General features: G+C 38.8%; 1 protein-coding gene across 10 annotated transcripts in view; it reads left to right on the forward strand.

Moving 5' to 3' along the window:
• Positions 1-26,996, forward strand: part of RPS6KC1 (ribosomal protein S6 kinase C1) — a 92,248-nt gene that overhangs the window by 36,295 nt on the left and 28,957 nt on the right. For 9 of the 10 annotated variants that reach the window (XR_012632919.1, XR_012632920.1, XM_074897196.1 and 6 more), the window contains 4 exons: positions 5,027-5,145; positions 12,907-12,999; positions 22,895-22,942; positions 24,417-24,549. Coding sequence is in view for 8 of the 10 variants with exons in the window: in XM_074897196.1 (XP_074753297.1) it covers positions 5,027-5,145; positions 12,907-12,999; positions 22,895-22,942; positions 24,417-24,549 (393 nt within the window). In the remaining 2 variants the exon portion in view is untranslated. The remainder of the gene's footprint in view (positions 1-5,026; positions 5,146-12,906; positions 13,000-22,894; positions 22,943-24,416; positions 24,550-26,996) is intronic. The other variant, XM_074897201.1, reaches the window with a different exon arrangement.

The following is a 26,996-nucleotide window of genomic DNA, read 5'->3' on the forward strand; positions in this document are numbered from 1 at the left end:
AAATGCTGCTTCTCTGTATTTTTCATTCAAATCAGTGGACTATGGGAAAATGACAAGTCACAGATTAACTCAGTGGCACAATTATTCTGATATTTGTGGTTTTCTCTATCAAACCCTCAAGATCATTTGAATGTTGTTAGGAACGTCTGGTTTTGTAAATATATTGTAGCTGAGCTGTCCTTAGAAACAAAAATTAAAGAACAAATTTTAAATCATTGGCTGCTGTCCTAATGTCCTGGCTACTGTTAGTTTGGTCAGCGGGTGGCCTGGTCAGCCTTTCCAAAGCCAATTTTCATTTTAAGATATTTTTATTTCTTTGAAATAGTCAAAGCCTTTGGAAAATGAGGGAGCAGCCTGCTTTTGTAGATGAAGGCTTATATCTGCAACAAAGTAGCTGCAGAGTTTTTATATTCTGTTTGCAGTAATAGTAAACAGAGCATCTAAAATAAGCACTTGCACATTGCAACAAACACATCATCATTTGCTTAAAAAGAGTTATAATTACAGTTGACGAAGCATGGACACCATAAAAAATGCATTAGTTTGGCTTGACACATTAATTACCTGTTTTTGCAGATGTTTTTATATATTGTTGTGTGAACAGTTTACAAAATAATTACAGGAAAGTCATATGGAAAATAAACTAAGTGGGTGGTTTCTTGCCTTAATATTTTCATTCATGTGAATCTGTGTGAGGCACAGCTGCTCCATACCAAATGCAGAGAGACAGGGAGAGAGATGGGGAATCTTGAGGGGTTTTTATTCTAAGGTCTCTATGATCAGCCTCGCTACACTTTTATATCTTGCTTTAGCAGCGTAGTTTTTAAATGTGTAAAATGACATTGCTGATTTAATCCCAGTGATCAGGAGGGGGGAGAAGCTTTGATCCTGATCAGATGAAACGTAAATCTTCTAGTATCTAGGAAAATAAATGAAAAATCAATATTATCTTAAGCAGGATGATCTTTTATGAGCAGTTGTAAAGATTCATCAAAGGCTTTGACACAGTTTAAACATTTCCTGTTTGCTGCCATTTAAAGGCAAAATGCCTTTCAAGTTTAAATTGTAATTAAAGAGAGATACCTCTTTAAACTGTTGTGGGCTAACCACAGAATGGAAATAGGAGCTCAATATGCTCACACAACGTTTAAATCAAAAGTTCTTTACTAGAAATAAATCAGTCAATTCTTTTGAGAGTACACATTTTGCGTAACTAAAAACACTATCCCATAGCAAAATGTAATATTGCATTTAAAAAAAAAGCATAAAATCTGCATCACAGCTTTAACATCTGTCAAATATAAGGATTTGTTCTAGTACTGTGTGTTAGTGATTTATTTGATTTTAAGTGAAGAGTTCTATGACCTGAAATTTGGCATAAATGCTAAAGATTATTTTTAGTTTAATGGGGTCTTTATTGTTACTTCTACCCCTGTGCTTAAGGCTTTTAAAGTAACATTTATTTATTAAATTAATATCCTGTACTTCTTTAAAAATTTTTATGAGATATTGGCTGTTTAAATGGGAATTTGTATAGGAATGTAGCTTATTACATTCCTTGGTTAAACTAATGCAAAGAATAAAAAGCCAAAATCCTACTTCCATAAATCCAATTCTCAAACATCCACCTGTTAAAATATTCAGAGGCTGAGCTGTTAATGATATTATTCACAAATAAGATGCAAGAATTTTTTTAGTAAATGTTTCATGAATCCACACCCTCTTTTTTGGGGGCTGAAGATTTTAATGAGTGAACAGTTTGCAAATGTTATTTAACAAATTACTCGGGAAGGAAAAGTAGAAGAAAAACTGAAATTAATGTCTTGTGAAAGTAGGGAGAACAAAGACGGCTCTAAGGGGACACCCTAGCTTGTTTGCGTTAATTACTGTAAAATTACTGAAGCATTGAAAAAAGGCAATAAACATCCAAACTAAATACACATAACTAACAATTAAGCAGTATGTTTGACTTTTATGATAGCCTTAGACACTAACCTAGCAATTTTTCTACCAGTCTGCTTGAAGAAAGCACTGGCTGAAGAGTTTATTTTTGCTACACAGATGACTTGTTTCCCCTGAGCGGCTGCCACTTTACGTGTCTTAAGAGAATGTGGGCGATCACCAGTGGATTGGCACAAGAAAGTTTTATGGTGCCATAAGACTGTAAGAGATGAAAGCAAGAGTGTTAGTCATATTTTAAGAAGTTACAACACACACTTATAAAATACTGTGTATCTGTTATCTTCTGATAAAGTCAAATCTTAGTTCAAACAATTGAGTGTTGTTATTTTTTTTTAATCCTCAATGGGAATAAGACTGGCAGTTTCATCTAGGGGAATTTCATGAGGAGAATCTTACCAAGTGGAGGCTGATATTTGAGGTGTTGAACCTGGTACCAAGTCCTGTCTGTCTTTAGAATGAGAGAAATTACTGAGAAATTGGTTCATATCCATAATATTGTATGCTGAAAGTATGCTGAGTTTCTGACTGTCCAGCTTCTTCACAAATCAAGTGTAGTCAGAGTTTTTTACAGGGCAGGGCTATGTGTGTCTGTCCAAGGAGGTGACAATTACTCTTCCCTCCTGCTGTGACGTGGATAATAAGATTTATAATAGAACGCTTACAGCAGACCTTGGAGTAGATATTAAGTCTCTTCTTGATGGAGTCTCTGTGACGGTTCTGTGTGTTTAGGTACTTTATAGTCATAATAGGAAAGGAAGAGGGAGTCTTTATTTTATAACAGGGTCAAAATGACTAGTAGTAGACCATGGTAACATAAAGTGAAAGAGAGCCTCTGCCTTCTTCACACTCTTGAGTCTAAGGCTTGTTTAAAACAAGAGTGATGATTCATTTTCTCTTCTATGGGGCAGGGGTAAAACAGCAGCTCTGAGAGCCTACAGCAGAGTAGTTCTCCGTCAACTTTTTGAAGAGACATTGTACTTAGTTTTTCATTCTTCTCTGCCATTTAGAAAGTGTTTTGGGAAAGTTGAACAGACAACCTGCTCCTTCTTCTTTATTAAGAAGCTGGTGGTAAAGCTAGCCAGATCTGGCTGGCTGAAGGATCAGAGTGATTCCTTCTGCCCTGAGCTGCTGGAGAGACATGACTGCAGCTTAGCCCTTCTTTGGGTCCTACCAGTAGTGGAGCTGACTGCAAATTTCTGAGAGGGGCTTGCATGTGTACACATGTACTCTGTATGGACATGGCTGACCACAAACAGATTGTCACAGGCAGAAAGATATTGCCTTTACAGACATCTACAGAACCACAGGCACCATAAACAAACTCTTTTGAACTATTGCTTGTCAGGAAAAGTCATGCTGTTGAGGTATCTCTGGTAGCTGGCCCCAAGGTCTGTGGTCCAGCTCTCAGACAAAATGTCTGACTTGCCGTCTTATCTGGCTTGAAGACTGTTGGCATATCTTATGCACAGAGAACAATGAGCACACATGCAGAAAATTATGGGGAACAGTTTCATAAGAAGGTAAGCCAGACAGTGGTGGTCAGGTACAGGCTTAGTCAGACAAGCATATTGACCATCAACCTGCTTATACACATTCAGCCCACAAAATTTCCATCTATGTTTTCTCATGCTTGTGCTCCCACTCTGCCTTGACCCTTCCCTTTCCTCACCTTTAATCCTGCCCTTAAACATCTCACAATGTCTTACACATTGCCACAATCCCTTTCCCCCGAAAACCTCCACGTTTTGCACGCAAGCATTTACACAGTAATTTATCCCTCAGACATCCCATAATAAGTTTGCTCTTTATGAGACTCATTCTTGATAACATGCAATAATTCTAGTTTTTTTCTTATCAGTTACCAAGTTTCTGGTTGAACTTCTTCAAGGTTACACTTGGAGGTTCCTTTCATGGCCAGTTGATCAGTGTCTCATGAATTCTAGTCTTTGTTATTTTCTCTCTTATCTGCTGTTTGTTTCAGTTTGTGTATTTGCATGTTTAATTTATTACCTCTCCTGTTCCTTGCCTTGTCTTTCATGTTGAGTAGCTGTTAGGCAGATATCCTTGCAGTTCCTTGCCCTGTTTGAGCATTGGTTTGTGAGAGGTGCTGCCTTACACCTGTTGGTGCAAAAGCCTGTCACAGCCAAGGCTGTGTTTCTGCAAGTCTTGGATGGCCTCGGTTAGGACTGGAAGAGACTGTCAGGGCCACGTGAAGTCTCTGCTATTGTTCAGACTTCTAGGACAGTTGTCGGTATTTTTCAGCATAGTAATCTCAATTCTCTGTTATAACAATTGTGGTTCACAGTCTTTTTATCCTTGCTTGGCGGTTGAGTGATTGGGTGTTGTCATCACAAATTGAGTCTATTATAACAATATACTGCTCATGTTGGGAATGCCTAAGCATAAGCTGTAAGTTTTAGAGTGAATACAGAATTTGCATGGTATCATGGGATCTGACGTCTTGCAACAGTTTGGGTAGGTTACACATAACACAGTGGTGGTTCAGCCGTCGGGGAAGTAGTGTGTGCAAGCACTTCTTCCTTTCTTCTTGTGTCACCCCAAGCCAACAGGCAAGGAGCAGCTAGCATCGGAAAGCTGTGAACAAGAGTTCTTGGTGTCTCTTATGTTGCCTTCAGGCTATTAATAGCATTTCTGGCTTTCCTTTATACTTAGCAAAGTCCGTATTAGAATCATGAGGAAAAAAACCCAACTTTATTGTTTTGTTCTAAATGTCTTACTGTGTCTTCCTTTTTTTTTTTTTTTTTTTTTTTTAATATAATGTTCGGATCAGTGCTTTGTTTCATTTCATACATATGTTACCATAGGAACATATACCAGATCACAGAAAAATGAGGTAAGACTCTTTACCTTAGTCTATAGCAAGGCTTAAATTCTTATTTTTGTAGAACTCTGAGATCATAGTACTTTTTATAAGATGCATATCTGTAGGTTTGATTATGAATAACGTAAAGGAAATCAAAAAGGTAGAATCAAAGCAATCATGTTCTTTGATTACTTAGTACCTCTCTCTATAAAAAACCCCACTTTATTTTTCTCCATTGAGGTGAATCAAGTCCAACTCGTCGAGAAGCAGTGAAAAGGAAGACTGCAGAATACCTTATGCGTGCTGAAAAAATTTCCAGTCTCTGCCATAAATCCTCTGAAGATGCATCTGTTTCTCTGGTAGGCTTTAATTTACTTTTTTCTCAACCAGAATTTGGTGTAATTATATTGTCCTGTCTTTTAGCAAAGCATATTCAAGCTTGAGGTTCAAAAAGTATCTAGAACTTCTCCTTCAGGAGGCCTGAGGAGTATTTTGATCTTACGTTTCTGTTAAGTTGCTATTCTTTTCTGATTCTTGTTGGTTGCATTTCATAGCTTTATAAAGAGTGCTTGATTTAATACAGGCCTGGTTTTCTGTGTGCTTTCCTTCTACTCACAACTGATGATGTAAATATTTTAAATTATGCTAAAGAATTTAAAGGTAAAGCAAAAAGCCACACTTGGTCCTGTAGGGAGCGAGAGGCCTGTTGGTTTCTTTAGCCTGGCACATAATGTTGTATCAGAAATGATGTGGCAGGGTGGGGTTGAGATGAATTTTCCACAAAATAAGTACTTCATTGACCGATGGTTCTTTTTCATCCCTTCAAATGTCTTCTTGGATATGCTTGAGTAATCAGCTCCTTCATGATTTTTCAGGGGTTTCTGCAGTAATTCACACCTTCTTAAGCAGAGACACTCTTATCTGTACTTGCACAAAAGATAAACGAAGCTTGTTCCAGGATACTCTCATTAAAGTTCTACTTTGCCCTTTCCCAAACAGTTCCTTTGGGACTTATCTGTTCTTACTTTAGACTTTTACTGCAGTCATGCTAAAATCTGTGTGATTGTCAGTGGCTGCCCTATTGTAGTAAACATAAAAGTTACCAACTTCCTGTCTCTCTGCATTTATATCAAGTGAGGAAAAAAGAGGCAGAAGATTATTGTTTCTTATTTTTCACAGATCTAAAGATGCTTTAAGGAGATCAGTGCTGCAAAAATGGGAAGCCTTATAGAATCTGACTGCCTAATAAGTAAATTAAAAAAGCAAAAACACTGATTTTGACGGGTAGCTTTTTTAATGTTGAGAACCCACAAGTACAATTTTGAGGATGTTCCAAATGGGATATATTTTGTGAGATTTGGAGTCTTGCTGCTGCTATGAATTGTACTTTGAACAATTTAGTATTTTGGACTGATATGAACTCCTACTAGGTAGTCTTTCTTTGGGTCAAACACCCCTGAAAATGGGGAAGAATCTATATTGAATGAAAACCTCAGTGTGTTTGGAAACCGCAGAACAAGAAAAAAACCCACGAGCAACCTATTTTTGCCTTTTATAAGTTTAAAAACTAATTGTGGTTGGGAAGGAGGAAGAAATAGGTTGCATTTTTGTATGTGAACTTGAGAGGTGAAGTATTTCCTCTTTTATGCTGTACTGAATAAGGCACATGCCTTCTTTGCAGATCCAAAGGAAAGCAGGATTAATTGGGATAAGACATGAAAAAAAAAAGTGGTGAGAATAGAAAACCATTCTCCTTCTGTGTTGAAACTCAAAATTAACAAGTTAGGTAAATTTGACTTTGCACAAGCAAAATATTGCACCTGTCTTATTCTTTTTACAAAAAAAGCCATATTTTCGCAATTTGGCTTTGTTTTACCTGTATGTATGTGTATTTTAATATCCTTTATTTACTGTTCTTCATAATGCATAAATTGGACTTTTATCTTAGAACTTTGGAATTTGCTGGCATAAGGACAGATGGTGCTGATGGGTCATGATTGCTGTGGTGAGGGGCAGCTTGTCTCTGAGTTGATATCTGAGAGTTAATTGGGAGAAGGATTTATCTCCCAAAGTTATTGTAAGGCTAGTGGTAGGAATCACTGAGAATTGGCATGCTTTGTACTTTGGCTTAGCGTCTTAAGGAAAGTGAGGAATGTGACTCTTCCTGCATGTTGGTTGCTGAGCAAACTTGAGTTCTTGCACCTTGGTTACTGCTTATCCTTTTTGCTGCCCAAGACAGTTTATATCGGACTTTGCATTAATTATTCCACCCCATGCAGACATAAGTTCACTGAAATGACCTGCATTTATATATAGTGTGATTCTTGGGAGATACTAGCAGGAACACGCTGATATTTTGTGTCCTTCTAAAGAAATCAAGTCTGTAGTGTGTAAGCTTAGTGATTATGTCTCCTTGCACCATCACTCCACACCAGCTTGATGTTTCTCTAGCTGCTCTTTACGTGCCTTTGGTCATGTTGGGGCAAGGCTGGTCTGTTACCACTGGCACCTCATACTGCTGTAGGTCATGCTGACTGGTCCCATTCCTTGTTCAAATGCTGGTGCTTGGACAGGATATAAATGCAAATGTTTAAATAACACTGTACAATGCCTTCTTTGCTCACATGAATCCGTAAGGAGGTGTCTCATCGTTTCTTCTGTGCTGGAGGGACACGAAGTCTTTGAGAAGAATCATTCCATTAGTACACTAAGGAAGCCCTTCGTAGAAGCATGGCCAAGTGCTGTTGCACCCGTTAGCCCAGCATAGTTTGGACCATGTGACTGAAATTGGTTTGCAAGAAAATGATGGACAAATACTGTACCCTAGCAGTACCTGTGCCTGTATTACAATAGGTGGAGTGCAGCTTGGCTATGGAAGTGTGGTTCAGTGCAGTGAACTTCATGGGCAGTGGGGGTGCTGAGAGTGTGCTTTGGAGGAAGAGGTCTGACTAGTAAGCAAGCATCAGTGTTTAAAATAAAGTGTTCTTGTTCACGACCTGATGTTACAAGGCAGAATTGCTTTGTCACCCATGGTGTAGATAGCTTTGGTGTAGGTAGCTACACCCTGGTGTAGATAGCTTTGTGTTTCCTATTGTGCCCTTACAAGGAACAAGCACAATGATCAGCATCAAAACTAGGCTCACCTGGCCTTCTTAGACATGACATTTTACTTCTTTCTCATCCACCAGGCTAGAGAAATGTCCAGCAAGAAAGATAAGCTCAGAAGAGCAGGTTCTGTTATTGTCCTGCACCCCTCAGCCTCTCATATGTCCCAAAAGCTCAGGCTACCAGCCTGTGTGCTGAACCATGTGCAGCAGTCTCAAAAGACTATGCCTGCTAAACATACCCCAAGCCAGCCACTTGCCATCTGAACACCAATTGGCAGTAAAGCACGGTGGCTTTTCTCTGGGGACCCGGGGCAGAAGGAAGCAAGCTCTTCTTCTGTGGCCCAAAATGCCAGGCCCTTGCCTCTTCAAAGACCAGATTTTCCTAGAGGCAGAGGCCTGGCATTTCAGAGCTGAGAAGCAAAAATTATCTTTGATGCCATGGAAACCAACAAAGAACGATAGTAGTTTGTTACTTTTCTTGCCTCAACAAAAAGCCAGCAGTGTAGCCCTCAAGGATAGCATCCTTAGCAACCACCCTGCTGCTGGCAAGTCTGAATGGTGAGGAGAGGAGCACAAGAGGAGGTGTTTGGAGAATCCTTGGCACTGTTAAAAAAAGGTTATGGGTAGAGAGCTTAAGGATGGATAGAAGACTTCTTAAGGCTGAAAAGAAGCACGGGGAACTGATGCAACTGTGACTGTCCATGAACTGGGAACTCACTTGACAGGGTCTTGTAAATACTGAGAAAAGCCTTGCTGTGACCTGTGGGAGTAGGAGGTGTGGAGACAGGTTCTGGAGGTTGTAAACAGGCATGCAGACCTTCTGGAAAAACAAGCTGCAGCAAACACTGACGTTCTCTTCCTCCTCTAGCACAGCATAGCAGCATCAAGGGCCTTCTTGACGACAAATGCTCAAGAATGCTGTGTAACAGCAGCAGGCCATTTTGCAGATTCTCAAGCTGTGTTTTCCCGTCTGCCCCTTTACAAGTAGCAGCTCTGGGGAGCCACCTCCAAGCCTGAGCGGGAGCTGCAGCAACAGCCTTAGAATCACACTGGATTGACTGTCACAAAGCTGCAGTCTTACATAGCTGTCAGCTGAGGCCCAGCACAGCTACATGTACGGGCTGTAGGTCCATTTTAACTTTGGTATTTTTATAATGCATACTTTTTGAAATTATTTCTGGTTCTACTTATGACCAGTTTTTAATGTGCTGAATTGTCTCTCTTTGCACCATTATAAAATCTGTTGTCTTTTAACATGTCTTTTTTTTTTTGATTTTCAAAGCATTTTAGTAACAAGAGTTACATTCAAGCCTGATGCTGAAACAGGAGAAGCAGTCTTCAGTCTTTGCTCTTGGTCTCTTTCTATCCTATTCTCATAGGATATCTTACTTCCTAAAATTCTTGTTAAAAGTGCATGAAAATTATGTAAGTGTAAAGAAAATACCCTGCTGTAGTTCTGTGAGATGGAAATTTAACATAAAATAGGAAATTCAGTCTCAGGGCTTCCAAGATCACATTCTGAGTACCTGTCTGCTGCTGGTTCAAGATGTGCATGATCCAGATGTGTCCCAGCTTCAGGGAAGATGCAGTCCCAAATTGGTGATCACTGGGGACCTTCTGAAGCACACCATAGCTCTGTCTGCATCAGATCCATGCAGAGATGCAACCTTGTTTTCCCATGGTGCAGAATGAAGAAGGGGCCAGGATGTTCTGCCAGGCCAGGAGAGTTGGAAGCTCTTTCACGCCCATGGTGTGGAGCCTCCCACCACAGGCCAGCAAGGCATCTCTGTGCTGCAGCCAAGGGTCTGGCCATGCTACAGCAAGATGGTTAGTGGAGTCATCTGCCACAGACCTCTGAATGGTGAGGGGAGATCACATTTTGATGTCTAGCTCTGCACTGGTGTTGGTGAAAGTGCTCTTTTTTGTCCTGAGGTTCTGTGGTGATTGCTGTCGAAGGTGGCAGTGTCAGCAGTAGAATAATTTACCATCAAACGGTGTTTGTGTCACTGGGCTAGAGGTATTGCTCTTCCCTTAAATGAGTTTAACATAAGAAGCTCTACCTCTTGCTTGGCTGGTGGTATACTTCTCTTTCTCCCCTTCCTCTTATCACTGCTGGCAGTGATGCCAAAGCTGAGGCAAGAGCTATTGCCTATTTCATTGTGTAGCTTGCAAAGCTAGAGCCTTCAGAAGGCAAGTGGTGGCCACAAGCTGCTGGGTCTTTGCAGAGGCCAGCATCGTGATCAGCATGATCCTATTCCACCTGAAATCAGCATATGCTAGCCAAAAGGTGATGGTGGGAATGGAACCAGTGACACCGATCCCAAGTCAAGATAACTCCAGCTGTGCAGCTCAGTGTAATCTGGAAATAATTTCAAAACATAGGGCCTAGCCATAGGAAAGAAGGGCTTGGGATGCCTGAGCAGCTTGCTGAGCATTTGGACAGGCTGCTGAAGGCCTTCTGCAGGCAGAGGTAATACATATTTATTTTGCCTTTATTTCTAAAGGCAAATGAAGCCTCTGAGTTTTGTTATTCTCCTTCCTGTATTTTTCTGTTCCTCTATTTTTATTGAGAAAGCTTTTTTTTTTTTTTCTCAGTTATTTTTCTTATCACTGGCTAGATGCTGAGTCTGGATTTTACACTATTCAGAGGAGCAGGCAGCTTCATATAGTGCTTAATTGCTGTAGTTCTGGGAATTGGGTATTGAGAGTTTGCTCCTGGCTTGCTTCACAACAGAATGTGATTCCTCCTCATCACTGGGCTTCACTATTAGACTTTGCAACAGTGAAGCTAAAGTACTGTAAAGAGTAAAAAATATATGAAACTGATAAAAGTGGAGAAGCTACAGGGAGCTGTGGAGATGTGGATGTGATTGTTAATCGTTTTAAGGTAAGAAGTGACTAGAATGTGTATATGGAAAACAATGTGTATACACAGTATTACTGACTGTGCCACCATTGGTCATATTTTAGAGAAGACCCAAAAATGTGTACTATTTTTTTGGGCTCTTCAGGTATGCTGGGCTCAGAAGTCTGACTCTATAGCATTATTAGACCACTATTAACTTCTGTAGAGATGTGTGAACTTAATTCATGGTTGAAATGTTATGCATAAGAGAAAATTTTAGAAGTTTGATTATGGAGGAATGCTTATGAAAAGTAATAGCATGCAGATAGAAGTGGAAATCTTTTATAGTAGTCTAGAGGATTTGGAAATACTCTTTCATTAAATGTATTCTTTAGGATGCTTTTGAAATCTTGTAATGAATAAACTCTGTGTTAGCACAACTCTTTGTTTTGAAAGCAAGTATTTTGTTATTGCTGAAAAATTGCACACTCTTAAAATACAACCCAACAGAAGAACTCCTTTGACCTTCCAAAAGGTTGCTAGAGCGTCGAACTTAAATTAGGTTTCGAGAAAAAACTTAATGTAGTCTTTTTTTCTTCTTCATACTAAAACCTTTAGTGATTTGTATAAGTTTTCTCTTAACTGCTGTTGGCAGTCTTGCTTGGCCATGTTTACATGACAAAATAATTATAAGACCCAGATAGATAAATAATAAACTACTTCTAACATAGAACTAAGTATGTCAACACAAAAGAAAAGAAAATTTTCTCCATGCTTTTTGAACATGTATTTTTGAACCTTTCTGTTTAATTTTGCAGGCAGTGATAAAATAAGAGTTGATTTTTGGGAAATAATTTGGAAGGAGAGAGGGTATTTGACTGACCAAATGAAGGGGAACTGGTTTTGGGGAGGGCTCAGGGGAGGTGCTCTGGACTTTGAGGATAGCACAGTAAAGATGTTGGAGGGGAAACACTAGGGAGGAAGCAAGGATCTTTGTTTTTTCTGAGAGTTTCTGATCATAAGGGAAAATTTCTTGATTTTTTTTTTTTTCCTGATACTTAAACATTTCATCCACAGCATAACTGCTTACCAGCAGTTTTCCTTTGTGACATATTTGTTAAATATTGCCTCAGGATGCTGACAAATTAGATAAACAGCTTTTGCCTCTTAGAAGCCTAAAAATCAAGGAGTTTCACCTTCCTCTTCTTTTACCTTTGTGCAGTAGAAGGGTACTTGGAGAGGCCAGGTTATGCTTTAAAAGAGTTTGGCATTCAACAACTCTGCAAATGAAGTTACCTTATTTGTGAGGAAGAGATCCAGCTCTGGGGTTCTACTAGAAGCTGCATGTTGAATTTTTGGAGGAGGATCTAATGAATTCTCTCAGTTGGCAACTAGAAACTTCTGAAAATGTTTGTTAATGTGCCAGAGGTGTATGTGGTGCTTAAGAGGTTGATCTTTGTCCCAGAAGACTTCCAGCTGAAACACTGTTCCTTCCTTTGACATGCAAGCTTTCAGTTTGCCCTGAGAAACTACAAAACAAGCATGTACAAAAATCTCTGCATATTAACTACTTGAATAATTAGCACCTGACAATTCTCTTGCTATGGTGTTAATTTATAGATTAATGATACGTGGCTAGCTACCTTTTTCTAAGGCAGTTTTAGGAATCCTTTCTGTTGTGCACCTTGTTATTAAAAGGATTTCATAAAACTCATCAGAGACCCCTGTTTATAATTCTGTATTTTATGTTCTTCAGACTTAAAAAGCCTCTAATTTGTTTTCTTCTTCTCCATGATCTCTGAATTATTTTGTATCCAGAATACCTGTAGGGCTTTGATTGATTATTGTGATGGGGTAAGAATTGAGTAGTCAATTGCCAGGTTCCATTAAGCATATAAAGTATAAAAATGAATTATTTTTTCTTTTTAAAATTTCTGTTTTCAATGTTATCTTGATTTTTATTTATTTGCAAGTTGGTTCTTTGTTTTTGTTTTGGTTTTTTTTTTTCTTTTTCCCCCACTAAGGACAAACAGAAACTTCTCCTTTCATCTTCACTCTCTCTGATTTATGATAAATTTAGTTTCCTTCGACCTGGCATTTGCTTCAGCAGGCAGTCTTCCTTCAAGTACCACCCTGATTGATGTATAATCTTTGATATCTTCCATTAGCCTCCAGGATCACTAAGTTCAAGGCCCTCTTGGAACCTAAGGAGCCCTGCCGAGGAACTGAAGGCCTTCAGAGTCCTTGGGGTGATTGACAAGGTAATTCTTCAGTGTCTCTTCAAGAATTCAGTCATAAATCGACTGCATGCTGACATTTTGTCTTTGAAGCTGTGGATCTTAAGGATATGAAACAAAAGGGGAAAATGACTCAAATGCATCTGCACTTTAAAATAACAAAAGTAGAAGAAAAAAGGCTTTTATCTAAGCAATTCATGTAAGGTCATGCAAAATATATTTGAGCTAAAGGATAAGGTACATGTTTGGTGGCATTCTAAGATGAGGCCTGTTTTTCAAAAATGAAGTCATGGCTACCATACTGGGGTAAGAATGAGTTGATGTGTTTTCATTTGTATAATCTGGTGGATACTTGAAATATAGAAGGGTAGAAATTCCTACTTTTGAATTGTCACTTGAAATGGGGGCTAGAGACACACATGACTGTTCTGCTTCCCTGAGAATTTGGAATTGAAATCCCCTGCCAAGCAACCAATTCAGCAGTGAAGCCAAGCTTGTTTTTGACTCATGTAAATAATGTCTTCCAAAATCCCAGGGTAATACCCTTCTGTAAGCAGTAAAGGACCATACGGATTTTTTGCAAGCCTAATTAAGAGACCAGAAGAATTGCTACATTGTTTTGATATGTTGATTAGTTATCACCTTACCAAATACTTTTAAGATGATGTATTATTCAGCAATGTGGTGGTGGCCAATGCATACTGTAAAGGCTCCTTTCCTTTTTGCTGTGCCAATTCTCCTGTGCCTTTTGATAGTTCCTTTTGTAGTCCCTGGTTTGTGCATGACGTACTGATTCATGGTCAATTTATGCATTTGTATCATGCATCAGAAAACCTGTAGCTGGTCTGTTAAGGTCTGTATTTCTCAGTTTCTTTTTCTTGTTGGACTGAACCTAGCTATGGGGACTGATTTTTGTTTTTCTTTGCCTGTTTTGTTGTAATTACGTGCATAAATTGATAACTTGTCCTCAGAGGGCTATATACGTTAGGTATTATGGTGGTTTTTATAGCACACAAGGCTTTCTCAGCTCTGACTTGATATTCATTGTATCTTCTTTCCTCACTTGTAAGTACAGAATTTATGCCGCATTCCACTCTATGTGTATCAGAGAGACAAGTTGAAAAGAGAACCGACCTATTGGATTTGGTAGGCACTAACTAAATTAGCAGCCACTAAATTGATGCAGCAGGCACGGACTTTGTGAATTAGTCTGACAATGTGAGGCTGCAGAAGTGTTGGAAATGAACCTTTTCAGTATCTTCGTTCTTGTGTAAGAATAATGAACAGTGACTGGAGAAGATGCTTGATCAGAATGAAGCTTTTGGAGTCCTTGGCGTTATCAGATCTCCTAGATCTCTCTGAGCACAGCTCTAGTAAGGCTTCCAAGTGAGAGCTGAATGTGTCCAGATCTTTGAAACAGAGTTGGGAAGAATCAGGGTTCTGGTGATGACAGAAATACAAGATCTTAGTGTTGGAGATGTAGGTTTCTAAAAATAGAGGTGTAATCTAATTATAAAGGTGACTTTTGTCCCGCCAATGTTGTGGACTCTGACGTGCTGCAGATTGGGCAGCAAAGCTCTTGTTATAGTTACCAGAGGTACCACATTGAAAACAGGCTAATATCTAAATATTTTAGCTACTGTTATCACCAACCCAAAATGATCAGTTATTTTATCAGTTCATGTACTTAAAGTGGAAAACTTCTTTTTGGCACAGCAAAGATTTTTGCTTTCAAAATTTGCCTAATTAAAAATCAGGGTTGCAGATTCTGTGCTGAGTTTCTGCCCTAGGCAAATCTTTCTTTTGAAGCTACAACTGGCCCCTAAAGAAATGACTTTGTTATGGTGCTGCTGGATACCTTCACAATGCTGTTTCAAACCCAATTTCTTATTCTTTAGAACCCTCTGTTATTTAGATTCATTCAATTTAAAGATTCATCTTGAAAGCAGAGTGTATTAAGTAATAACTATGCCTCTGTAACCTACGACTGTCTTCTATGTCTTTTCTATCCCCTCCCCTGGTCCCCCATCAAGCCACATTGTCTGTACTGGCACTAGTGTGACTGTGATCGGTTCTTCCGCAGATGTCTGTGCATTTGAGCTTGTTGTTCAATACACTGTTAAGTTTCATTATGCAGTCTGAAACCTTTTAAAATAAAGCATTCTCATCGGTGCCTTGCTAAACTATTTTGGGAGTTTCTGAAGAGGATTCTAGAAGTAGTTAACTTCTTTTCTGAAGAACTAGAAGCAACTCTGTTGATCTTGAGTATAGGTTATTTTTTGTGGCCTTGTGCTATTGTGAGAAGTCATAACTGGTAGTACATTTTGATGAATTGACCTTAGAAATATGCAGAAGAACTAAATCAGTATTATTAATTACTTAGAAATTGTGATTATTACTTGTCTACTTGGTGAGTGAAAGTGCCAAAAAGCAGAAGTATATAGAATATATGTAGAATTTGCATGCATAATCTTCAGACCCATAGTTGAATTCAAACAGGTTATGGTTAGTTTTAATGGAATTTAATCAGAGGATAGGAGAAATGAGCTCTTTTTATGGCAATGTGCTGTGCACAAGTAACCGGACATAGGTAACTATGTCCTGTTAGTGTTTGTTAGAAACTGAAATATTCAACACTGTTTTGAGGTGAGGTTAAAGACTGTTGCAGTTGTGAAATTGAGTTGACCGTAGCAGACGTTTTCTCTCACTCAGCTCTGAGGCGCACATTGCCAAGTGTCTTTAGATCATTATATGAATTCGACTGAGTGACTGTGTGTACATAAGAGGTGTGGGGAAAAGGGAGCTGTAATAAACAGCACGATCGAGTACAGACATTCGTTCTTGTTTCATTATGATGCTCAGAGAAACTAGCTGAAAAAATGTTATAATAAATTTAGTCAACTAGCAAGTTTTGCTCATCCAAACATGGCATAGTAGAAAATAACAGTGGCAAAAATGGTTAAAAATCTGAAACTGAGTAATAATAGTAACTATTAATGCAAATAAAGAAACTTTTAAAAGCTCGTTTTATGTTTTGATAACCCTTTATTTTCTTAAGTGACTTGCCAAGTCCTACAAAATCAAATCAACTACAGAGTCATTGTCAAAACGGATTTCTTGGCTTGCTACCTTCCTTTCCCTACTGCTAAGGGATTATTCCTAAACCACAGTCAAGTTTCAAGACCTGAGTAACAAAGCTTGCTCAACTTTAAAATGCAATCACTCTCCCAGCTAGAAAGAGTCCTGTGTCCCTTCTTCCCTGCCCTCAAACACCTGCCACTTGTTTTCCTGAATTCTTTTCATTTATACAAGTCTGAATATCTCTGAGTGTTTTGTTGTTATAACCCTTAGTCTCTCTCTAGCTTCTTTCTTGTTTGTCTCACTAAAATGTCTTTTGACTTTAGTAAATGTTTTGTTTCATCTGACATAAGACAGTTCTAAGATTGGGTAAAGTAATGCAGATTTTGTCCTTCCCTTTATAAAATAGAAATATCAAATATTGCAGCGTAGGCTGAACTATATGTATCTTCTGGCCTCCAGAAAGAAATAATTTTTAGAGATTTTATTTTATTTTTAACCAAAAATATTTGTATTCCTAGCTATTACTAAGTTGCTTAGTACATAATTGGGGCCAGGCAATTCCTCTGTGATGCTGAGTGACATTTCATACTGTAAACCATATTCTCTAGCAAAACCTGCCAGATATATTTTGTCGGTCAATATTTCACCATTTGTCACTTATTGGTTTTTAGTTTACTCTAAGAAAGTGGACTTTCCTCTCTGTTACCATCTAAAAGTATTTAAAAACTCTAATCTGAATATATGCTGCTTGCTTAGCATTTACATGATTTAAAGCTGCACCGTTTGTCTTTTAAGTACACTATTATTGCAAGTCATAGAATATATGAGCTGTAAGGTCCTTAGAATAATAGTTTGAAAGGAGGAATAATTGCAGACTGAAGATAATTCATATTGCACAGGTACAAGGATAAGCAATAATCACATTTTTTGTACATGTTAGCCAAATGTAATCTCTTTTTATAACGACAGAGGGAGATGAGCGAGAGTCTGGGTGGTGTAATCTGGAAAATGACAAGAATTAAATCTATGTTAAGTAGATCTTCTAATCCTGGTAGCCTTGACAGCCGGCACAGCCGAGGAGAGCGGGGTGAATTGCACTCCTGCTTCTGCCTCATCACCACAACTGTGCCCTGAGTGCGGCATCCAGCTGTGCACCAGCCCCTGCTAAGATTTTCTTGCAGTCCCAAGTACCCATATTAGGATTAGGTGACCAATTTGTCTCTTTTCCAGTTGTCCATCACTACCTATAGTGGGGTTTTCCATCAGGTGAGATAAAAGCAAGGAGAAAAATCCTAGGTGATCATCTGATACATCTTCAAGTTTGTAGGACTTTTGCTAGAGAATCTATTCTATGATAAGAGTGTGTTTGTTTAAGAGATAATGACCATAATTAATAGATGGCCCATTGGTGATGTTATTACATGATGTGTTTTCAGTGTAGAACAGCAATTTAGTAACAGAATGAAGCTGGTTTTAAAATAATCCCTTAGGTCTGATGTATCTTCAAAACCTTTCCTGTTTCTGGTACTGTTGTAAGAGATCCGAGTCCATTTTCTTTGATCAGGCACGAACTATTTTTCAACCTGTGTTAATAAGCTTAAAGCCACATTTTTGTAAGCAAACGTGTTTTGAGGTGTTTATTTTAATCAGTGTTAAAACCTGCTCAAGTAGATAAAAAGCACAGGTATGCTCTGTGCCACCTCCTGGAAGTGTGGAAACTGGAAAAAAATCAGTATTAGATGCTGAGCTGGGGGAAAGGGGGAGGAAAAAACCCAGAAAAGAAAGGGGGACTGGGAAAGCAAATGTCTACAGTGTGATAGAGGACTGCATTTATGTTAAAGCAACCTGCAGGAGAGCAGTGCATTTAGAGCAGTCCTTAGTTCTTCCAGTGTTGTCCCCCGTGACCTTGGTTGGGTGCTCAGTAGGGTGGCTCATGGTTCACCCCGCTCTTTTTTCCTGGTGACTTCCCTGTTGCCTGCCTCTGGGTTTGTGATTCCCCTTATGCTGACTTCTGCAGTATTCCTTCAGTCTCTTATCTCAGGGCTTTGATGCATATGTTCTGAAGGTGGCCACCGTGACTTTGGGTGGCAGCAGATGGTAAACCTTCAGGCTGCCACCGGCTATACTGGTGTTAAGTTGGAAACTTAACGTTTGATGAAGAATCAGTAGTGCATATGAAAGAGCTTTTACTGCAGAAATAGCTTTTAATTAAAAAAAATTAGCATACTGAAACATTTGCTAATTTCTGTGCATGTAAAAGATCCTAAAATTAACTGTTTTCTTAAAGCTAGACTATGGTTATTTACCAGGCAGGTTTTATTTTATTTTTCTGCAATTAATTGCACCTACTATATTGAATTGAATTTAATTTATTTTCCACTAAGCTGTTGGATACCCTGTAAATCAAATCTAAGAAGCTAATTTTTTTAAGTAGCTGCTGTCAGCATCAGAATTAACCCTTGACTTAGGAAAAAAAAAAAATAAATCACAAGTAGAAAATCCTATTTAGCATCACGGAGGGGTATTGCTATCTGCCACTTTAGTGAGATGCTTCCATGCAGCGCTACTGTGTTCACTTGTTTTTTGGGAAGTGCCTGAGAGCTCAAGTGCTTGTACAAAATAGGGATGTCTGCTGCTGAAGACACTTATTTACATTGTATGTTTATTTGTGGCAATTTCTATTTGACTGTTAGTGTTCTTGGCCACGCTGAGGTTGTCATCAGTGCAGAAAAATAGGAAAAGAACGAGTAAGCAACAGTGCCGTAAAAGCCAGCGTGATATGTAGACCTTGACTCTGTTCGTACATTAGTATTACAAATAGGATTTTGCCTTGTCTCCTTTTGTGTCACAGTCTAGTTGCTCAGTGCCCAGGAATGCCATGCTGTGCATTCTTCTCCCTCCCCTCTGAGATAGGATGCTGAATGTTAGAGCCGACAGCTCGTTGTTAGGAGGTATTAAATATTACAAGTTACACAGTAGTCATCATCAGTGAAACAGGTTCCATTAGCTTATGCAAGCTAGGAGCAGCCTAGTCTAATGCAAGCATCTTTGTGTGATCTGCTCTGGAGAAGAACAGTTATGCCATAAGGAATGCTATGTGGATTCCTGTTTTGTCCCACAGTGCCATTAGAGTGGAGGTTTGTCACTTTGCATTTTAAAAAGAAATCTTAGAGAATTACTGAAACACTCCCTTTTGCAATGGGAGAGAAGTGTGAAAGAATGCAAACAGGAGAGACTTGTTGGGATAGCACTACTATCTAGAAATTGGCTGTAAAGCATGAGGTGAGGAGAGTAAGTTGGCATTTGGGTCAGTGGCAGACTTACGCACTCTGCAGCAGCCTGGTAACTCTTCCAAGAGCTGCTCCCCTTTCTCTGCTCTGGATGTGTGATAAATAGTCAAGCAGATATACTTGTGACCACCTCTCTCCTGGCCTTATCCCTTCCTGAAATGTCAGTTCTCTGATAGAGATTTATTCATTCATATAGTCCTTTAATTATTTGGGTGAATCTGGTTAAACCACCTTTTTTGTAATATGCATGCAGGCTGCCTCCTCTTGCAACAGGTTTTTTGATTTGGTGGGCCCATGTAAAGTCCACAGTCCACCAGGGCCAAATGAAGCATCACTAGGTGAATTTATAAAGCACTTTTATGGCTCTTCCTGGGCTTCTTGGAGTCCCTTTTAAGGTAAACAGTCTTGCAGAAAGGTCAGTATTGAATCAGCAAAGAAATAATTTTCCATGAAATGTAGTGGAGTTGTAGATGATCATCACTGGGGGAAGGTATGATGCTTGATGGGAAGGAAAAAGAAAGAAACTGGTTAGTAAGACTGATTAGTCCATCTAGGTAGTTAACCTCAAAGGCACAGAAATATTATTTCTTGTTATTACAGTTATAAAATGGTAGCTGCTACTTTCACTTTGATGTTGTAATGTAACAACAGATGAAGCTAGCCCTAAAGGGACCCGTTGTCTGCTTTATTTGTGTTAGTGGTAGCCATTCTATATGTCGTCTTGTAGGGTGAGGGCTCAGTAATCTGTTCTGTTACACCATATGCTAATACAGTGCTGATAAGCAAGTGTGAAAAATGAAAGGGAGGAATACATTAATTGTATTTGTGCAATAAGGTATGCTATCAAAGGTAATTATTTCATGACAGTTTTAGTTATAGCAGTTGTTTTATCATGGAATAAAAGATGGCTTTAGGAGCCTTTTATTGGAAAGACAATTGTATCAAATTAGTACCAAATTAGATTTTTGTCTTTATAAAGGTGAGCAAACCCATGAGCAGTTTTTAAATTGGTGTCTTCTACTCTACAAATGAACAAATCCTGTTTGAGGGTTAAAGAAGCTATTATTCTGTCCTTTATGCTGACAGCTTCATTACTGATTGGCCTACTGTTGGTATTAAAAAAATGTTTGGCTCCTTATGATCTTTGTGCATGCAACTATAATATTAATACAGACCACGGAACTGTTCATTAAGAAATGACTTTAAATGAGGTTCATGCTTGTAAATCTGGAGAGATACAGATGTTAAATGCTGCCATTCCTTTTCATATACAGCCGTATGGCTAATAATTTCCAAGTGGCTAAAGCTCTTGTTAGCAAGAGTGCTGGTGTGTTAAGAATGGCCCTATAAATAACTTTAAGAACTGAAGTTGAAGGTGCTTCTTTTAAAGACTATTGTTAACTAAACATTATTGCCAAACAGATGGAAAGCATTCACCAGCCTGATGTTTTTAGGTCTAATTATATTATCGCCAGTCCTGTACGGCTCAGTTGAAGAGGTGTATCCAGAGGCCAATTTATAATCATTTAGCCAACACCTGTTTGGGAGATATTGACAGTCAAAGGGCACATTTAAAAAAAAAAATCACATATGTTCTCCTATTTATTGCCTCAATGTGAACAATGTTTAGTTACAAACAAACTTGGGAGAAGGAGGAAAGTGACTGTAAACACATAGTTGTTTCTGAACCGTGTTTATCTTCTTTTGGCATCTCTTGTAAAGTGGCTCTTATTTTTCTCTTGCTCTTCCAGTTTTCTTTATTGTTTGTTTGGCTGTTTGTTTTGGTTTTTTTTTTTTTTTTTTAAATTTTACACCTTTTGGTTAAGCAAGGAAAACAAAACCAGTTTTACAGTTGTTACTTATTAGCTGGTTTCCACTGCTTCTGGAAGCCCCAGGTAAGAGGCCTGAGAAGTTGTTGAGCAAACTCCGTGGCCTTAGGACATTTGCCCTTCCTTATTGTGCCCTTGACATGGAAACTGTGTGTCATTCCTTTGCCAAAAAATGTCAGTAAGACCAAATTCTGTTGATGTTTTTTTTGCAAGAACAAATAAAACAGCTTTTAAAATTGGGTGTAACCCTAGTAAAAGAGGGGGTTGTTGAGATGGAGAGGTGTCTGTCACTTTTTCTTTTGGTGAAATTTGATGAGAGAGAAATAATTAGAAAAAACCTCCAATTCTCCTCCTCTCGCTTGAGATGCTCAGGGGTGCGAAGGGGAGATATGACGGGCAGTGTTTTGAATGTGGCTATCCCAAAGAGCAAAGGTTGCTTTGCTCCACCCGCTGCATGGGGAAGACTGGCAAAACCCTGCCCTGAGACCTCTCCTCCTGGCTCAGCCGCCTGGGCCTTTTGCACGTCTCTGCCTTGCCTGACTGTGGGCATTGCTTGGGATGGCTGTTTCTGCAGTTTCCTTGGAGAAAATCAGCATGTCAGCCTGGTAGGCTTCACTCTTTCAGAGACAGCAGGGCGTGACTGCATTGCTGCCCCACACAGCTGGGAGATAAGGGAGACTGTGTGCTGTGTCATCCTTCTCCTGTCACCCGATGAATCCTGACATGTCATTCCTCCACAAGAAGAATTTTTGGTGTGACGTGACTTGGTCTTCACTGCATCTTGTCTGTTGACTTGGAGTTGCTTCATCTTACTTATTGAAGTTTGGTAACCTCAGTGCTGGCATTTGCAGCCTAAATATTTTGGTATAACTGTATGTGAATATTTATACTGGAAGTTTACAATGTCTGTTGTAAGTAAACAGTGAGTGTACACTCTTGTTCTTGTTCCTAGAGGAGGTTTCAGCTTGTGCTTGTGCTGCTTGTGTAGCTGTCTTGCAGCTGGTGCTTTTCAAGTACATCTTTGTTCTTGGAGTTTGAAAACAATTCCTGATCAGGGTGATCTGAAGATGGACATGTGTAGTGTTCCAGTTCCCTAAAGATTCAGTTTCCCAAATATATATACACGTACATATTTTTGTTTGTTTTGTTTTCAACACATAAATAAATTGAACTTGCTAAGAGGATAGTTGTTATTTAGTACAACTCCCATTGCTGTGCTGTGTTTAAAGTGCTTTCAGTACAGGTGATGCACTTCTAACAGAGATCCTCTCTGCAGCTGTAGATGTTCTCTTCTCTGCAGTGAACCCATCCACTCTTTCCTTCCTAAATAAATCCTCTTTTTTTTTGTTGTTACCTTAATACTAGTTTATAATAGTATTCTTTGTGTTTTATTGTGTTGTTACCATTGCATTTCTGTAAATTGGGTTCTGCTAGATTACTGCTGTAATTATGAAGTACCGGTTATTTCTGTTATGAAGTTAGGATTCATTCTGTTAAGTTAGATTGGGAACCAGATGACATTCTGGTAGTTCTGTAGAGATCTATATCCTCAGTCATATTTCTTTCCTAAGACTGGTTATCAAATGTATGCTACCGGGCTTTATTTTTTTTTACTTATATCACTTCCTTTGTAAAAATATTCAACATTAGATTTAAGAACTATGTTTTGTTTACTTACTCATGTGAATCTTAATATTTCTCTGAATACTTTTTGCTTAGGTTTTGCTTGTAATGGACACTAGAACACAGCAGACTTTTATACTGAAGGTGAGTAAAGTCTTTTATTGCTCCATTACATGCACTGGAATTCTTTTTGTTAGTATTCAGTTGCTTTCCTTTCCTTTCTTTCTAACGGCTCTAGTGCTCAGATGTGCTGGTTTACGCACTTGAGTTGCAACCAGATATTGAGGCTAACACCTTAGCAGGCTTTGGTAAAGAATCACAGTTTCATTGTGCTTCTTAAAACATCTGTAGAGCCCTGGTGGCTCAGGACATGTCAGACTGCTGAAGAGGTGAAAAGTCTCCTTAGCCCAAGTACATTCACAACACTCTGTGTTTGGTCTTCCCTTAGCTGAAGAATATGATATCGGCCAGAGTGGATTCTGGATAAAATGGATGACTGGTCTTATTCAAAATTGCTTTCCTATGTTTTACATTAATAGACTGTAAAAACTGAGTTTAATGTTACTAAACAATTGAATTAATAAATACTTAATTGTTCGGAATAAAAATTTTCACATTACTCTTCTGTGTTTCAGAAAGTGCTCAGATCAAGATCCCAGTATGCTTGGAGCATCTGTGATGCTGAGAGTTAGTTTGAGTATTGTTATTGTGGCCATTATTTCAGACTCCCCTTAACATGAATTGTACAGCTGATGTGAGAAAGGGCTGAAAAACTGTCCCAAACATGGAGCTCTAATAAGTTGTTAACATTTTGTAAGTTCACTTCAGGTCTGGCTTACAACACTGCCTTAACTTTGTGGATCTGGCCTTTGAAATTGTTTAAGTATGCGCAGGGTACAGAAAACCTGTTTGTTCCTCAGAAAGGATTATTTGTGAGTATTGTGTATTAGAACCTCACGTTATCTGCTGGCAGATAGGGTAACATTGAATTTCCCATTTAAATGCTTATGTTTATCAATTTTGTAATAGGTCACACTATTGACATAATTTTTTTTTTCTCTTTCTCTCTCCCCTCCCTTTCTCCCTCCCACATCAATTTTTTCACTTCTGGCAACTTCATCTCTGTGCTACCTCCCAAAAATCATTACCTCTCAAGGAGACTAATCCTTTCCTTTCCTTTTTGTTGTGGTGTTTGTTGTCTTTAGTGAAGTACAATGGAAACGTGAGGATTACCTATAAAGCTAAGGCATTCTTTTGTCTTTAGAACTTGAATTTTTTTAATAGTGTCTTTTGGTCACACACAAAAATAAAATTTTAAAAAAAGGTCACAGGGAAATAACTGAGTGTCATCCTGATGACTTAGTTTGAGAGAGATTCTAATAAAAACATTGACCCATGTAATTGATTTTAATGGCAGCTTTGTGCCATCTTCTGTTCTCTGGAAATGCGCCAGATGCCATCAGCACAGCCTCGGGGGACCGAGGGGCATAGAGCAGCAGATGAGTGGTTTCTCTGAAGCCCAGAGTAACTCGGATAGATTAGTTTGGTTGATAAACACAGAGCACAGCAGGCTCCAAAGGCAACTGAGGGTACAACTGACCTTTTTGTTCTCTGTCAGGGTCTAAGGAAAAGTAGTGAGTACAGCAGGAGCAGAACGACCATCATCCCCCGCTGTGTGCCCAACATGGTGTGTCTGCACAAGTACATCATCTCCGAGGAGTCTGTCTTTCTCGTGTTACAGCATGCAGAAGGTTCGTCTCTTGTTTAAGTATATTGTTGAAAAGAGTCAAAGGTTTAAGTTTTAATCAATGGTGCATTTCATTGTCAAATGAATCTCTCATACATCTAATTAAAATATTTTTTAGTGTGCCTAATAGATGTCATGTAAGACACCCCACTCCCATCCTCTGTCCCTCTCCTTTTTTCCCCCTCGTTCTGCAGTGGATCTGATTCCTGTTTGAAATGGCCACAAATCCTGATGGGTTACTGGAATTGTAGCAATATTGAAAGCTTCCAACTGTTTATTTTCTATAGGAGAGTGAGTGCTTTGACTGCAACAACATTCTGTGATATTTACAGTAATCTCTAAGAGATAAAGTCTTTGGCTACTTTTGTAACTTTGGCTAATAAGTCTTTTTAGCATCTTGCAGTTAAAATGACAAATATTTACAGAAGAATTTAATAACTTTCTGCTAAAAACCATGAACATTTGCCTATTGGTTAATATTGCATAGTTATTCTGATCTGGATTTTTAAGAAAATAGCTAGTGGCATAACACAGGAGTTCAAAGCAGAACCACAGAGTTGTGCCTTCAAACTATTTATAAAATTTCTGTTAAATGTACAGGGAACAGGTGGCACAAAATAATTACATTTTGATTTTTTCGTCTAACACCTGGATTTAAATATTCCCTAAATGTAATTACCCATATTTGTTTAGAATTAGTGCAGAATATAAATTTTGGGATTGCTAATAGTTCTCTTTTTAGGAAATGTTAATCAATCAGAATGGAAGATATGAAGAAACTAAGCTAACTGATAGGGTAATTTTATTACATTATTATTTATTTTTTTCCAATAACTTAGATTTTGGCTATTTCATGAACAGTTTGTCACAAGGCCAGTTAAAGTTAACTTTACAACATGAATGACTGTTTCTGCTATGTGTGACTTAATTTTGCCACGAGCAGTGATGCATGAAGAAAAGCCTCACGTTACGGTACTGCCTGATGGTGATCTCAAGGGTTTACAGTGCTGTTCTGTACAATACTACTTTTCTTGAGGTGCATGTAATTCAACAGAGTAACTTGGAGATGCTGATCTCCACATAAGATGGTATGTTTTGTTCGGAGAAATAATATATGTAAAAAAACCCAAAACCAAACAAACCCCAAACCAAATAAAAACCCCACCCTTATCGAATACCAACTACTCTTAAGGGCATAATCAAAGGATTAGAGATGGGATAAAGAAATAATTTCAAAAAACATGTTCCTAATATTTCTGCAATTTCTGAAGACCTACTGGTTTGCTCTTCTTTTCAGGAAGAACTTTCCTTCTCAAGACAGATGGAAAACTGGGTGAAGTAGTAGTGGAATTTGGGGGGAATAGTGGTCAGATAGAGAACACAAAAATTTGAAGGAATGCATAATGTGACCAGTTAACAAAGATGATCTCCTGGAAGTGATAATTTTATTGTGACAATAGTGAGAAAAATTGAGATATTGCATGATCAGAGCTCTTTCATTTAAGAACAGAAACATAAGCTTAAGATTTCAAATGTATGGGATGCTGTCCTTAAAAAGGAATGAGTCTCTCCTGGTCTTTTTTGACACGCTCACAAGTGCAGTGAAATGTGCTTGGCCTGGATGTCTTGCTCTTACCAACACTGGCTGTGTCATGTTTTGAGTTCTAATGGGGAAGGACTTTTCATTTACTGAGTGCCTTCTAAATCAGGTTTGTGCAACACACAGCCTTGAGCAGCACCCCATGCCATTTGTTTGGTCTGCCAGCGGCGAAGGAAGCCACAGCTCATTTTGCCTTTCTCCCAACTGTGGGTCAAAGCTGTGCAAATAGGAGACTTGTGGGAGGGAGATGGGTTATTCTGAGGTGGAGTTGGGAGAGGAGTTGCTGACAAGATTATGAGTGCTTTCTACAGGGAGAGTTCTGAAGGGGAACAAGGGGTAGGAAGTGTGGGAAGAACTGGGGAGCATTGCAGAGAGGATGGAGGACTGGCAGACTGCTGGGGAGGAAGAGTAGAGCTGTGGGGACCAGGAGGGATTTTGATGTGGGTAAGGGCAGTTGGTAATAAATGATACATGTGTTCACTTGAGTCGGACACTTGTGGGCCTAAGTTATAAACTGCACAGGATTTTCCCTCATTTTCTGATAAAGCAGCAAGTAGTTCGGAAATGGATTCACCTCTATCCTTGTTTGCAAACCATTAAAAAGTGATGGGCTATAAGGACTTTTCCCTAATTATCAGGCAATTAGTAAGGTTAATTTCTTTAAGGATAGTCCCCAGCTTTCATTAACTTACTGTCTGGGCTCAGAACAGACAGAGAGAGAGGAAATGAAGTAATATATTCAGTTCTAAAGAGGGATAGCTGGGGTACAAAGTGATGAGTGAATTGCTCGAGAAAGTATATAAAAAGTCTACTGCAGGCATAGGGCCTGATCCCAAATCCCTAACTGGGGC

Source organism: Athene noctua, chromosome 1 (assembly GCF_965140245.1).
Source record: "Athene noctua chromosome 1, bAthNoc1.hap1.1, whole genome shotgun sequence".
NCBI classification, from domain to species: domain Eukaryota; kingdom Metazoa; phylum Chordata; class Aves; order Strigiformes; family Strigidae; genus Athene; species Athene noctua.